The sequence below is a fragment of the Pectinophora gossypiella genome, chromosome 9 (assembly GCF_024362695.1).
Source record: "Pectinophora gossypiella chromosome 9, ilPecGoss1.1, whole genome shotgun sequence".
Classification (NCBI taxonomy): domain Eukaryota; kingdom Metazoa; phylum Arthropoda; class Insecta; order Lepidoptera; family Gelechiidae; genus Pectinophora; species Pectinophora gossypiella.
In genome coordinates this window covers 8,061,745-8,075,998 of record NC_065412.1, presented here as the reverse complement: position 1 = coordinate 8,075,998, position 14,254 = coordinate 8,061,745, and the positions used below count along the sequence as shown (strand labels likewise).

General features: G+C 38.5%; 2 protein-coding genes across 3 annotated transcripts in view; both read left to right on the top strand.

Moving 5' to 3' along the window:
• LOC126369517 (poly(rC)-binding protein 3) overlaps nt 1-14,254 on the top strand; it is a 196,786-nt gene that overhangs the window by 68,634 nt on the left and 113,898 nt on the right. The gene's annotated exons all lie outside the window — the stretch shown is intronic.
• Nucleotides 8,002-9,795, top strand: LOC126369793 (uncharacterized). Its single transcript, XM_050014357.1, has 2 exons — nt 8,002-8,526; nt 8,773-9,795. Exons 1-2 carry the CDS (start codon nt 8,002-8,004, stop codon nt 9,793-9,795), a joined length of 1,548 nt encoding a protein of 515 aa, XP_049870314.1.

The window sequence follows — 14,254 nt, the reverse complement described above, 5'->3', positions numbered from 1 at the left end:
GCTCAATTAAAGTTTCAGTAATTATAAATGCGTTACGCGCGCTGCTCTGTGTGAAATACAATTAACGCGTTGTAATTGGAATTGGTAACTAGAAATGTATTGTACTACTCACTACATTTGGTGTGATAGACAGCGGTAAGTAATACTAATACCATAAGGCGATTGTCAAGTAATTTGTTACGCGTATCTTTCAAAAAAGACCTGATTTAAAAGATATAAACGACTTTAATATTGAGTGCCAAATTATATATGTTTGACGTTTATTGAGTCTGCAATCATAAAATGAATATGACATTAATGGCTTGAGTCTCGGCTTGAGTGACAGTAGTTAATGTATCAAGTCAACTGCGATTTTGCAAATAATTCCGAGTGGGGTCCCACCGGCAGCCAGCTTACCTTGTTTTGACATAGATTGATGGTTCCTTGTGTGGAGCGTGTAACAATTTGGGCCTAGCAATGGATATGAATAGTTTGCTTCTCTTTGAGCTGTCAAACCACAATATTTGTATTGTGGTCTTCAGAACTTTCTGGATTCTTTAAAATAACTTTAGTAACTCGGCCATATCCATATCGCAGGAGTTCATCAAGTGACTTTCGCTTACGCATTATTTGCGACGAGATTCCTAATATTTTAGATATTTACTTTATGACGCTAAAATCAAAAACCCCTCTCATCAAAAAAAAAAATCAAAAGCTAAAAAATTGTCAGCGTACAATTCAGAGAAGGGATTTGGTGTGTAAATAATACCATTAATGTTAGTATAACAAGTATAACATAAAGAGCCTATAAACGTCCCACTGCTGGGCAGGGGCCTCCCCTCAATCAACCGGAAGGGGTATGGAGCATACTCCACCACGCTGTTCCACTGCGGGTTAGTGTTATAAATAGAAATATAATTTAACATTATCAATAAATAAGCAGTATGTTTTAACGCTAACCACAGACTGAATCCTCGAGTTGACATTTGACATCTAACGTCAAACGAGAGGATACGTTTACAAAGTTTGTTACTAAATACGAGTAATTGATGTTAAAATTATTTACAATTGTTTTAACAATTTATATAACTAGATATTTGTACATTCAATTATTATAATATTACATACATACATAAACAGCCTATATACGTCCCACTGCTGGGCACAGGCCTCCCCTCAATCAACCGGAGGGGGTATGGAGCATACTCCACCACGCTGCTCCAATGCGAGTTGGGGGAGGTGTTTTTACGCCTAATAGCCGGAACTAACGGCTAAACGTGCCCTCCGAAGCACGGAATCATCTTACTTTTACGGACAATCGGGTGATTCAAGTCTGAAAAGTCCTTACCAAACAAAGGACAGTCTCACAAAGTGATTTCGACAATGTCCCCATCGGGAGTCGATCCCGAACCTCCAGATCGTGAGCCCAACGTTCTAACCACGAGACCACGGAGGCTGTTTGTTTATTATAATATTATTGACGGAATGTAGCACTAGTGTTATTTGTAACCGTTTATATAGCCCCTAACCTAAAGGTCGTAATAAGATTTCCTACAATTATAATTGGCCCACCTTTACAGCGATTAGAGATGCGAGTATTCTATGTAATATGCAGCGAAACTGAATACAATGTTGCTATTGTACTGAATTTTAGGTGAAATTCTGACACTCATTAGCTTTGTTTCATAAAGAAATTCACAGAAAACTTGTAGCGTAACAGCGGAGTGGAATACGTTTCAGTTAGAGGCGGTAGATCTCCACGTTGAAAGTGAAACAGGCAGCATAGCTGTAACTTCGCTATGCCATTGTACAAGTCATGCTTCTAAGCTTTCCTGAGTTCAGTACGCTACGCACACACAATATAGCGAGGGCGGTGTCATGCATATATACACACATTATACCGTAGTTAACCAATCGCGTGCCAGTACTGTAAGTTAATTATTAGTATTAACCTACTTCAAAAAATATCATCACCTCTCCTAAAAGCAGGCTATAGATTTACTATATCTACCTTATCTTTTATATCATTTAGCCAATTGTTTCGACAGTAATTTGAAATTAATCCTTCATTACATAGTATTGAGTAGTGATATAATATCGTTACATTTACACATTTATCAAACGGTATTGCATGCAAATTGCAATTAAGGCTAGAGAGAAACTGGAGTAACGCCTCAATAAGGGAAGTTTACACTAACATATTCCTATTATATTCTTATTGAAATGTAAACAGTGGCAAATCCAATTACTTACCAATCCTGAACATGCTCTTTGAATACCGTCATAGTTGACACGTGCAATTTGTTCTGATTGACTCAACGGCTACACCCGCTATAGGTACCTACAGTAGGTACTTGCCATTTGAATTCGATTTAGTTAACCTATTGTATGCTCACACGCTGGCTAAAAGCTGAGAGTAAACTAGGTTGCACCGAATCAGACGATTTTAGCTATCGGAAAGCCAATTAAGTGTGCTGCTGTTTGAAGAATAGATTTTAGACACCTAGGTATTTTAAAATTTTTAGTAGCTAATAAGCTTTACAAATGGTTGATTCGAAGGTCTGAGGGGTTAAAAAGGTCACTTCAAAGCAATTCATCTCAATAGCAATATTGCAATGCGCAATGTCAACATAATATGTTAAATTGCAATATCATTTTTTTAGATGAATTACTTCGATGTGGTTTTGTAACGGGACATAATGGGCAATTTTTTTTCTTCCACATATTTCTAAATAATGTACAGGGTTGCCTGAAACTTTGTAATCTACGTTATCTTTCCTACAAAAATGTTAGGTATTATTGATATAAAAACTACTTACTCGTAGGTGCGCGATTCACGCAACTGGACCAATTCGAACCATATTTAAGCGTTCGTTAAACCTTTCATCATAAACGCACAGATTTTCCATTGAAGAATTACTTTTATTTCAAATTCATCACAAAAGAAGCCTTTCAAATTGAAATATAAACCATTTGTGTACAAAGTGAACCGATATAATCGATCCTGTTGAATATTTCAAGCGCGGGAAACGTGACCAAAATATATTCCAACGCGCGCTCCGTTGTTTTATTTTAAAGGGTGATACTAGATTCCAAGCTATATTATTTTTATCTTGTAAAATTATGATTAGGTCTTGATTAAATGAATAAAACAGAAGAAGAAATGTATATTTCGTTACAATATTGTTTTTCATTTCGTATCCAGCAATGCCGGGTCTAAAATTATTTTACCGTTTGTAAGTATTTCTAGATCACGTGTCTTATATTATAGGAAAACCTAAAAGAGCAAAGAAATAGGAATCTTACGGGAAATTAATGTGGTTCATTATTCTGTCTCTCAAGATACAGGTCCCCTAGTTTGAGTGACAGGCTTACCTTCTGCATTTAAATCCACCATCAAAATTATATAAACTAACTGTCATTGTTATTGTCAATAATTATGTAAATTGTTGTGTGTGGAAATAAAAATAAAAAAAATATTTTAAGAGCTTACAGGTAGTTAGGTACTTATAAAAAACAATATTATACATAGGTACATCAACATTTTTACTACACTTTAATTTATACAGTGACATATGAACTGGCTCACGGATAACATACATACATACATACATAAACTCACGCCTATTTCCCACCGGGGTAAGCAGAGACTATAGAATTCCATTTGCTTCGATCCTGACACACTTCTCTTGCCTCCTCCACACTCATCAATCGCTTCATACACTCACGCCGGTTCAGAGTAGATCGTATTGAACCTTTTCTAAGGACATCTCCAATTTGATCATCGTAAGTCCTTCTCGGTCTTCCTCAGCCAGCCCTACCATCAACTTTCGCTTTATATACCGCTTTTGCAATTCTATTATCCTTCATCCGCTCAACGTGTCCAAACCTACCTAACATTCCCTTCTCAATCCCAGTCACTATATCGTCTCACGGATAAAAGAACAAATATCGGTGGCGACAAATTTTGATTTTAGCTTATCTTAAATTAACATACTTTATTAAAATTATACATAAGAATTAACTTAATTCATTGTTTATATCACTTTATCCAAAGCATACACAATGGACATCTTCATACAATACGCCTCTGCGGAAGTCAGACCATAATGAAAGGCGAGTTTACCTATATTATTCCTTTGCATATCTTTATACAGAGCATTACAGAGCTTTAAAACTTTAAGGACATGCTTAATATATATACTAACATAATATACGAAATTCACGTGGTAGAAAAGCTTTATAAATATAGAGCTATTTACATACATAACATGACATAAACAGCCTATATACGTCCCTCTGCTGGACACAGGCCTCCCCTTAATCAACCGGAGGGGGTATGGAGCATACACCATCAAATTAAATGCTCATCTTTCTTGGTAAGTCGTGGATCAGCTCCTGTCTAACAAAATAGATTATTTTGTAAGCGTTATATGAACTGGATGGTAGGTAATCCTGTACACAGTTCATCCAATAATGCCTACCAGTTGTCTTTTGATGAAATTTGACTCTGTCCACCTGGGTATACGAGCGTGAAGGTATGTATTTTACTTGTCAAGCTCAGGATGCTTTAAAGAAAAAAAAAGGTCAAAAGTACTTTAAACCGACGTAAGTATAAGTACGATTTTGATAAGAGTGAAAGAAATAAAGTGTCCAGATGTAAGTAAGCGAAATTCCGAGATCTCTACGTACTTCAATGGGATATAGGCATGTACGTCAGTTTATTGTAAGATTGTGTTGTATTTAGCTGTTACACGCGTAAAGCTGCAACGTGGGATGTTATCGCGCCTCGCAGCCACACCGCAGCGCGCGGCGCGCGGCACGGCACGATACGGTGCGATACACTCACAGCCTCACCTGTGTGGGGGCGGCTTAATTCCTGAATAGAACAACCGAGCCTCCCGTCAAAATATCGTCTGCGGCGGCACGTCCGTGTGTGTGTCTGTACCGGGGTTATTGATTCATAGCGGTCGGATTTATGCCTGCCCTCTTGCTCTTAATCAAAACCACGTCAGAGGAATAGAGACGGCACCACACCTGGTGGTAGACGGCCCACGTGGCGGAAATGCTTCCGCAGACGGAAGTTGTCCTGTTCAGTTGGATAAGCAAACATCAGCCATTATTTGCACGGTAGATTGTTTTTTTTTTATTTGCATATCTAGTTGACTGTGCCGAAGTTTTCGGCCTTTCGCTAGGTTTACGTGTGAATTTTAAAATTTGTGCACGTAATACTTATCGGGGTAGTCAGAGTGGTAAAATACGTATTATATGCTCGAGATAAGAATCAGCCTCTGGAGCATTCATTTTTTTTCTTTTCGTTTATGAATTAATGAATGTTTCGGTGTGTTTTTTTATACCTTATAGTGTAAAAGTTGTCTGGCTAAGTAGAATTGTCCAAGAATGACCTCAAGAAAAGTTGATTAGGATAAAATATACATAAGGACTTGTTTGTATTCCAGTTAAAAGCAAGCGCATGAGCGCTAAGTGTGGAAAATGTATGCTCGAAGACGACAAAGCAATCACGGCGGCAGAACAAATACTGCGAACGGATAATTAGTTTGTTGAGTGTGCTACTAGACATAGACATTGAGACTGCTACCTGACTTCATTTGGTCTCACACACCCGAATAGGCTAGATGACTCAAACAAGATACAAAACGTCAGTACGTTGCATTTATAATGAAACTTTGGAAATGCTTAGTTCCGACATCAACATCGTTTCCTGATATAAAACAAAATACTGTTACTTTAAATGAATTGTATATAATCTAATTACTACGCGTTAAAAGCCAATTATTCCATTATAATTGCCACCATATCAGTGATAAGGAAATATTTATTATAAGTAATTTAATTTTGTTAAGAAAACTTGGAGTCATAAAATACAAAGGTCCTTTAAGCGGCGAAGATATGGAGGACAGGTGGTATAAAAGGAACAGTAGATCGTTGTTAACAGTATTCGCTGGTAATTCGGATAAATGATGGAGGTTCCTTCGTTTTTGCTGCTGGTCGTTGCGTTGGCGATGCATTGGGTGAAGGCGTCCGCGCAGCTCGGAGGGGAAGACTATGGCCCAGTCCCGGACTTCGATGAAACTAAATAAACTTAGGTATTCAGAACTAAAATCGACATCTTATACCACTAACTTACTATTTTCTTTTAGAAATTAACATTTATTTTATAAAATTATTATCACGTGGAATAAATATGGAATAAAGAAATAAAAAGGATATTTTATTTATCTTCACTCCATTTATTTTTCCTTTTTTACAAAAAAAAAACAAATGCACGTTTACACGCCGACCCGAATAATCATAGACAACCCGTTTTATTTTTAAAATAAAAAACTTCTTTCCATCCCATTCATTAACCATTCTAAATTCATACCATATACAACCAAATATCCATTCATTATGTATTTGTCTAAAAACACACAACGTCGATATGAAGATTGTTTTGTGAACTTACCCTTTACTCCCGCTATGTTGGTACTATTTACCTGCTTGTCACCTGCTAGGGCAACACTTTCTTAAACTTTGAAAGTGTGGTAGCACTGCAATTCTGTCATCTTTTCATAGCGTTTTGTGATTCCCGCTTATACGGTTGATAACTTTTCTCGAGATCGTAAAAAGTTTAAAATCACAAGTTAAATAGCCGCAAAATAGTATATTTTCGTGCTAAATTTGTGTTGTGCCGTGAAATGAGTGAGGAAAGTGTGTGTAATACCCCGCCTACTGCGGAAAACGAGGTTCAAGAACCTCCACAAACTCGCGAAGAAAATATAACTTCTTCCTCAAGTAACGACAGTGGGGACGCTGAATCGGATTCAGAAGGTCAGTCCTCACGTCGTCCAAACAAGAGATCCAAGCGTAAGTCAAATACTGAGGGTTACGATCCACGCGTTGATGCACTCATCACTCATGTAAGTCAACTTACAAATTATGTACAAAACTTTTTGCCGACGTCATTACCCGGCTCATCTGTACCTAATACAGTTAGTTCATCTGCTTCTAACGATTTTTTAACCAAACCGAATGCTGTACAACTTAATTTGGGGGAAATCCAGACTGTTACAGACAGCACAAAGGTCATTAAAAATGCATCTCAAAAGCGTGTGGACGAATTAATGCGATTACAACACTTTAATAGTGATGGTTGGAAAGAGGTGAAGTATTCTAAAGTCTTACAAACCTTTTTGGCCAAGCCGGGCTTTGTGGAACTAAAAATTAACAATGAACTTTGCCATCTAAATAAAGGCAAAGATTATCTTGCAACAACTGAAAGGACTATGGCAGGTCTTACTAATGGCTTACTAGAGCAGAAAGAAATCATCCGTGACAATTTACAAGAAATTGTTAATTGGGCTAACAACTCATCGGATGAGTTGAACCCAACTAATTTGTATGAAAAGATAATAAATTTATTTGGCCCGGCTTCTGCTCATTACAAAAATATGGAACAGATGTTACAGGTAGTTTGTGGAAAGAGGGCTGAATGCCTAGAAGTTAGACGGGAACGGATCATCTCTGAAGTAGGTAATAAAAACCTTCAAAACACATTGAGGAGATTACCTCCAAGTGCCGAACATCTATTTGACCAGAACACCCTCATTCCGGTTATACAGTCACTGGGAGGCACAAATTCCTGGTTAAATGTTCCATCTTACCTGAAAGAAAATAAACCATTTGCAAAGAAGAGACCATCTGAACCTTTTGCAACACCAGGTCAATCTCAAGTTAACAGGGCTCCACCTAATACTTCTGGCCATAGCAATAGCCAGGGTAAATACAAAAACTTCCCTAAGAAATTTAAAAAAGACACAAAAAATGATAATACTTCCTTTCGCGCCAAGGATAAAAACTCTAAAAAATGACTATCCACAACACATATTCAGGGGAGGTTGCTTACAGAATTATCTTCCAGTATGGAAAGCCTTAGGGGCCAACAAGTTTATTATAAAAATTATCTCGGGAGCTCGTATCCCTTTTTTAAACAGACCACCCCTGAATTACCCTACCTCGGACATGACAAGGTTGTACAGAACCAAAATAACACCGGATTTGACACGTATAATAAAAGAATTGAAGGACCAACAGGTTCTAGAGAAACCTGCACAAATAACACCAAGCTTCCTGTCAAAAATGTTCATAGCACCAAAGTCGAACGGCGGCCTGCGTCCAATCTTCGATCTGAGAGGTTTAAACAGGTTTGTGCATTCAAAACACTTCCAACTGATTCCTCATGCTTCAGTTCCAGAGTTCCTTCAGAAAGAAGATTGGATGGTCAAAATAGACATGTCGAATGCATACTTCCACGTACCAATAGCCGAAGCCCATCGCTGTTATCTCAGGTTAGTGTACAATGGAGAGCTTCTACAGATGTCATCCCTACCCTTCGGCCTAGCATCCGCACCTCGCACTTTTGCAGCATTGACGAACTGGATCGCGGAGATCCTACGTTCGAGAGGAATTCGAGTTCTAGTCTACCTAGACGATTTCCTCCTGGTCAATCAGGACCAGACCAAGTTGATCTCTCAAACTTCGGAAGTTGTGAGTCTCTTGGAATCCCTGGGATGGCAGATAAATTATCTAAAATCTATACTGAAACCAACACAGGAGATAGAGTATCTAGGGATCACTTGGAATACAAAGTTGAACACAATGTTTCTGTCAAAAGAAAAAATAAGAAAGTTAGGACAGTCCATAGCAAACAGATTAAACAAAACACATTGCAATTTAAAAAATATTCAAAAAATACTAGGTCAGTTAAACTTCGCCAACTTTGTTATTCCAAAGGGCCGCCTCCATTGTCGTTACCTTCAAATTTTTCTGAAACGTTTCAAATCCAATCAAAACTTGTTGCTGGTTTTACCCCCACAAGTACGGAACGACATGAAATGGTGGAGCAAGTCAATTCAGAACAAGTCGGACTTGCATCAATCCCCATACACCCACTTCCTGACTACCGATGCGTCGGACTCGGGTTGGGGAGCTCAGTTGAACGAGACCCTCTTATCGGAATCTTGGACAAAAGAACAGAGGAGGAAGCACTCGAACTGGAAAGAGCTGTTCGCAGTATATGCATCGATTCGGGATCAATTCCATCGTCTGCAGAATGCCCATATTCTAGTCCAGTCCGACAACCGAACTTTGGTGTCCTACATTCGGAAGGAAGGGGGAACGCACTCTTTGGATTTACTCAATCTGACATGCAAGTTGTTGAAGCTGACAGACAGGCTAAACATAACCCTGTCAGCACACTACCTCCCGGGGAGGTACAACTGCACTGCCGATCGCCTCTCACGAGCACGGCAGATATCGGAATGGCACCTGTTGCCCACTGCAACAAACCGATTATTTCATCGTTGGGGCACACCAGACGTCGATCTGTTCGCGTCTGCCGAAACAGCCGTGGTCAACAGGTACGTCTCGCTAGACTGCAAAGATCACTCAGCACTCTTCTCAAACGCCTTCAGTCAAGAGTGGGAATTTCAACTGGGCTGGATTTTCCCTCCACCCAATCTCATCCCTCGAGTTCTGGCCCATCTGAACAGCGCCAAGGGTCTGTACATTGTAATTACTCCTCTTTGGGAGAAAACATTTTGGTTGGCAGACTTGAGGTCACGAGCCTTAGAACCCCCTATAACGATAGAGAGGCTCTCGGAGTGCCTAGTGGACACTGCCACGAAACGTCCACCAGTACAAGTCGACCAACTGAACCTACAGGCTTGGTTAATTGGAGGTGGGGGGAACAAACTAGTAACTGGTCAGAATCCGAAAAGCAATTGTTACGTACCAGTTGGCGGCAATCCACAATGAGTACCTATTTTCCTGCAATTAAGCGGTGGTTAAAGTGGTGTGACGAGAATCGTGTTAGTAGCACAAATCCAGAAATTTGTCACATTTCCAGATTTCTAGCCTACCTACATCTGGTGGAGAAACTTGCATATAGCACGATTTTAGTCCATAAATCCGCAATATTTACATTTTGTAAAATTAGACGTGACCATGAATCTGATGACCATTTATTACTACGACAGATGATTAGAGCAATTTCTGCATCCCAACCTGTCAAAGCAAAATCGCCTGTTTGGGATGTCCAGATAGTATTTGATTGGTTAGTTATCCCATGCCCAAAAAATACATTATTTGAAATCTCACGGAGAACGGCAGCTATTCTACTATTGGCGTCGGGTAGGAGGGTACACGATCTTACGTTACTTTCAATATCCCAATCAAATATATTCATATCTGAAGATAAAATTACTCTGTGGCCTCTCTTTGGGTCAAAGACAGACACTGCTATCCACAGGCAGTCAGGATGGCAGCTCTTAAAACACCCTAATAAGCAAGTGTGCCCAGTTACTTGGATAAAACGTCTTATTGAAGCTTCTCAAAACAGAAGAAATGAGGTTGATAGACTGAAGCACCTATTTATTACTATAACTGGACAACCTCAACCAGCTTCTAGGACTGTTATTGGTGGTTGGATACGATCTGTACTAAAAGATGCAGGGATCACAGCATCACCAGGATCATTCAGATCAGCTGTGGCCTCAGCAAGCTGGGTTGAGAATCATCCCATTGATGACATACTATCACGAGGCAACTGGAAGAGTAAAGATACTTTTAAAAAATTCTATTGTAAAGAAATACAAAAGAAGAGTAATACATCTCATTTACTGTTTAATAATTTTGTGCCTGATTAACAATTTTTTAATTTGAATATTATTATGTGTTGATTGTTTCATAGAAACTTGTAAGTTACAATAAATATTATAACTTTTCACATAGCGTTTTGTGTTTGTCACCAGCAGATATCAAACAGGTCTTCATATCGACGTTGTGTGTTTTTAGACAAATACATAATATAATATTTTGAATTACAACAAAATAATTATTATGTATTGAAAGAAAAACACACAACGTCGCAGGAATATCTTCCTGGTGAAGGACTATGAAAAGATGACAGAATTGCAGTGCTACCACACTTTCAAAGTTTAAGAAAGTGTTGCCCTAGCAGGTGACAAGCAGGTAAATAGTACCAACATAGCGGGAGTAAAGGGTAAGTTCACAAAACAATCTTCATATCGACGTTGTGTGTTTTTCTTTCAATACATAATAATTATTTTGTTGTAATTCAAAATATTATATTATCCTTCCATAGTATTCTCTCTTATCTTCTTATCAATCTTACGTTCAGTTCTACTCACTCTCCTACATAAAGGAAACATTGATTCATTAGTTGTAATATGTGTATTCATATTGTATGTAATTATGTAGTATTGTCATATTATGTGACCCTTGTTATCACCTAAGTAATTAAAAGTTGCAAATGTATCGTTTATTGAATTTTCTTTTTCTTTTCTACTATTTTCTTTCTTCTTTCTTTTAATCAAGTATTTTTACATGCATGCAATGTATTTTAAACTCTCGGAAAAGCAAACTCACCTCTATAAAAGTAATGCTGCTTCGCTAAAACACTTTTTCATTCAACATATTTTTATACGACAGGCGATCATAATATTAGCACTACACCAGCAAAAAAAAAAAAGTTTAGCAATTACTTGCTACTAAGCATTTAATCGGCAAGAATTCCAAACGAATTGCGGGCAAAGATCAGTACCGAATGGTTGCCCAATGAAGACGGACGACGAACCACGGTGAAAATGGCGCGAAGAAATGGATGCCTTTTTAAAAACTTACTGGAAATACTGAGAATCAGCTGTGGCTAGCTGTAGAATATTTCGACTGATACTAACTAAAATAAAATAAGTATTATTATGGTTTGAATTACATGCTTATGCTATACGGGTAGAAGATATTAATTAGGTAAAACTCAACATCGTATTGAGGTAACGTTATTTGTATATTTTCTGACGAATTTTATTCAAAAAATTTATCAAATATAAAGGTGAATAATATTTAAGTATCCGTTGTTAAAATTCAAAAGAAACATAAATTTAATTCATCGGAAACTATCCATTATTATTATCAACGTAGCTAGAAGATATCACAAAAAATCGAAATCATTCTGATTGAAATTTTATTTTACCATTAAATAACTCATGGAATTACACGTAAATCTCATTTTGCTTTCTCAGGCTTTGGTCTAAATTATAAAACTTTTAATTAGTTCAATTGATTAAGTTAATACTAAGTAAGTATTTAACAGAAAGAACCCAATTACAAATTGAAATGAGGTGGAAAATGAAAATGATTGAAAATGGTGCTAGCACAGTAATTTATTCGAAAACGTAGAACTCTATTGATGGCTGACTTATCCATAATGTACAGATCAAACAACTGGATTATACTTTTCTAGAGCGTAAAGTTGCCCTTTCTTCTACGTAGTAATAAGTCATTTATTGCGAGGCAGGCAGATAAGCGTTCTTTAGAAATCTTGTGAACCGACCTCATAAAAAATTCGCTACAAATTAGCTATGCTCAGTGTTGGCTTCAGTTCGAAAATTCCGCATTCTCGTAAGTTCAAAAGAGCATTAAATTTTCACGGAATTGCTTTCGAACTTTTCCTTACTCAATAAGCAAGAAATTCAATATTAGCAGGCATAGTTTTAATCGCATAGTTGACATAATTTCGCGTAAATAATTATATAAACTTTGTTGCGGTAACTTACATAATATCAATCTACCCGATGGTGATTTCACCATTGTCTCCGTCCGTCCGTTCGTTGACGACGGCCTGGCGTCGCAAACTACGAGTAGGCTATTCATACCAATAATCTGTAGTTTTTTGCCCCGCTGAATTTTCCCAAAGATTAACTCAAGAAATACTAGAAGTAGAATGATTTAGGCGTAATACGAGTATCGTTATGTTATATGTTATGTTAGTGGGCTCTGTTTTCCGCATTTAGACTCTAAGATGGCCCATTATGCGTGTAACCGTTGACTACGTAAGCCAACCTATCTCCTTCCAGAAGCTCAGAAGCCTCCTGGGGTATTCACAGGCTTCGCGGAGCGACCCCATTCCATTGAGGATTTTTACCCGTTGTGCTGACACTCCCGTGCATTCCAGGATTACATGGGGGGCAGTTTCATCTGCGTCCAGACAGGCTCTGCAAAGTCGGCTGTCCGTTATCTCTAAATTAAATAGGTGTTTGTTGAGTGGGCAGTGACCCGTAATACTGCCCACTACTATTCGGAGGTCATTGCGGTTTAAGCGAAGCAGTCGGCGAGTGAAGCTCTTGGATATCATCGGCATGATATCCTTCGACTGTCTGCATGTGGGCAGCTGTGTCCATCTGTCGTTGTGTAATTGCTGGGTATGGTCCCGTACCCACGAGCGTAACTGACTGAAAGGTATCGGCAGGATTGGTTCGGGTCCATATATCCTGGTGTCTGATCCTCTCCTTGCCAGTTCGTCGGCGGCATCATTACCCAGCGAGTATCTTTTTTCGTAGTAAAGTAAACTCTAGAAATAAAATTGTTTCGTCAAAATTAGAACCCACAGAAACAAAATCAGCTTTTTTATTCTACAAATCTGCCAGCCTAAAGCGGCGCATATTCGCCGACCACTTTATCCGGGTGTCAGAATTGAAAATGAACCGGTTCTGTAAACGGACCATTACCTACGGCTGTATACGAACAGCAGACGGTGACTGGTGGTACGAATATAGAGCCAGCCAGAGTAGCCTTAATAATTCAACACTGCAATGCTTTTACAAAACCTGTCGGCGTCAATCCTAATTTAGCGCCGCCGATCGAGTCGCTTTCCGAAATTGTCACTAGACAATCGTAATGGAACTCTGGTGTTCCGGTGCGACTTGGCAAAAATACTTTGCCTGTGTGTAGTTTCCAAGCACATTCATTTGTTTAGAGCACGCTTCCATTTTGATAATTAATGCTAATGTAATCGAGGTTCGAACCTCCCATTTTTTGCGGTCTTGTTTCGCTATTTACAGCCAGTTGATGGTTGCTACTAAGTCGTCTCGCCATTATTTTCTAGAGAACTGGGTGATATTCTATGGCATCAAATCCCGATCTGAATCACCCAATGAAGTACGCTGGCACTAATTAATTATTCTTCGACATTGTGACAAACGTAAGCGACTTTAAGTTCCAGAAATTATCCTCCAATATTCTGGCATAACAAACTCAGTTTACCTGGCTTTATTTTCAAAGTCAGAACGCGTGCAGAAGTTGATACTTAGGTATTTGTATATGCAGTGGAGACTTAAGTTATTCTTAAACAGTTGGATAGTGAGTTGAGGTGCTCGCCGTGTGATGCGAGGTGCTGGAACTTTTAACTTCACAGCTG

What these genes read in the sequence shown, in the direction of transcription:
- LOC126369793 (XM_050014357.1), top strand. Translation starts at nt 8,002, where the DNA reads ATGACAAGGTTGTACAGAACCAAAATAACACCGGATTTGACACGTATA. An exon ending in TCTCTCAAACTTCGGAAGTT is followed by an intron (nt 8,527 to 8,772) that starts GTGAGTCTCTTG and finishes GTTATTCCAAAG; the next exon opens with GGCCGCCTCCATTGTCGTTA.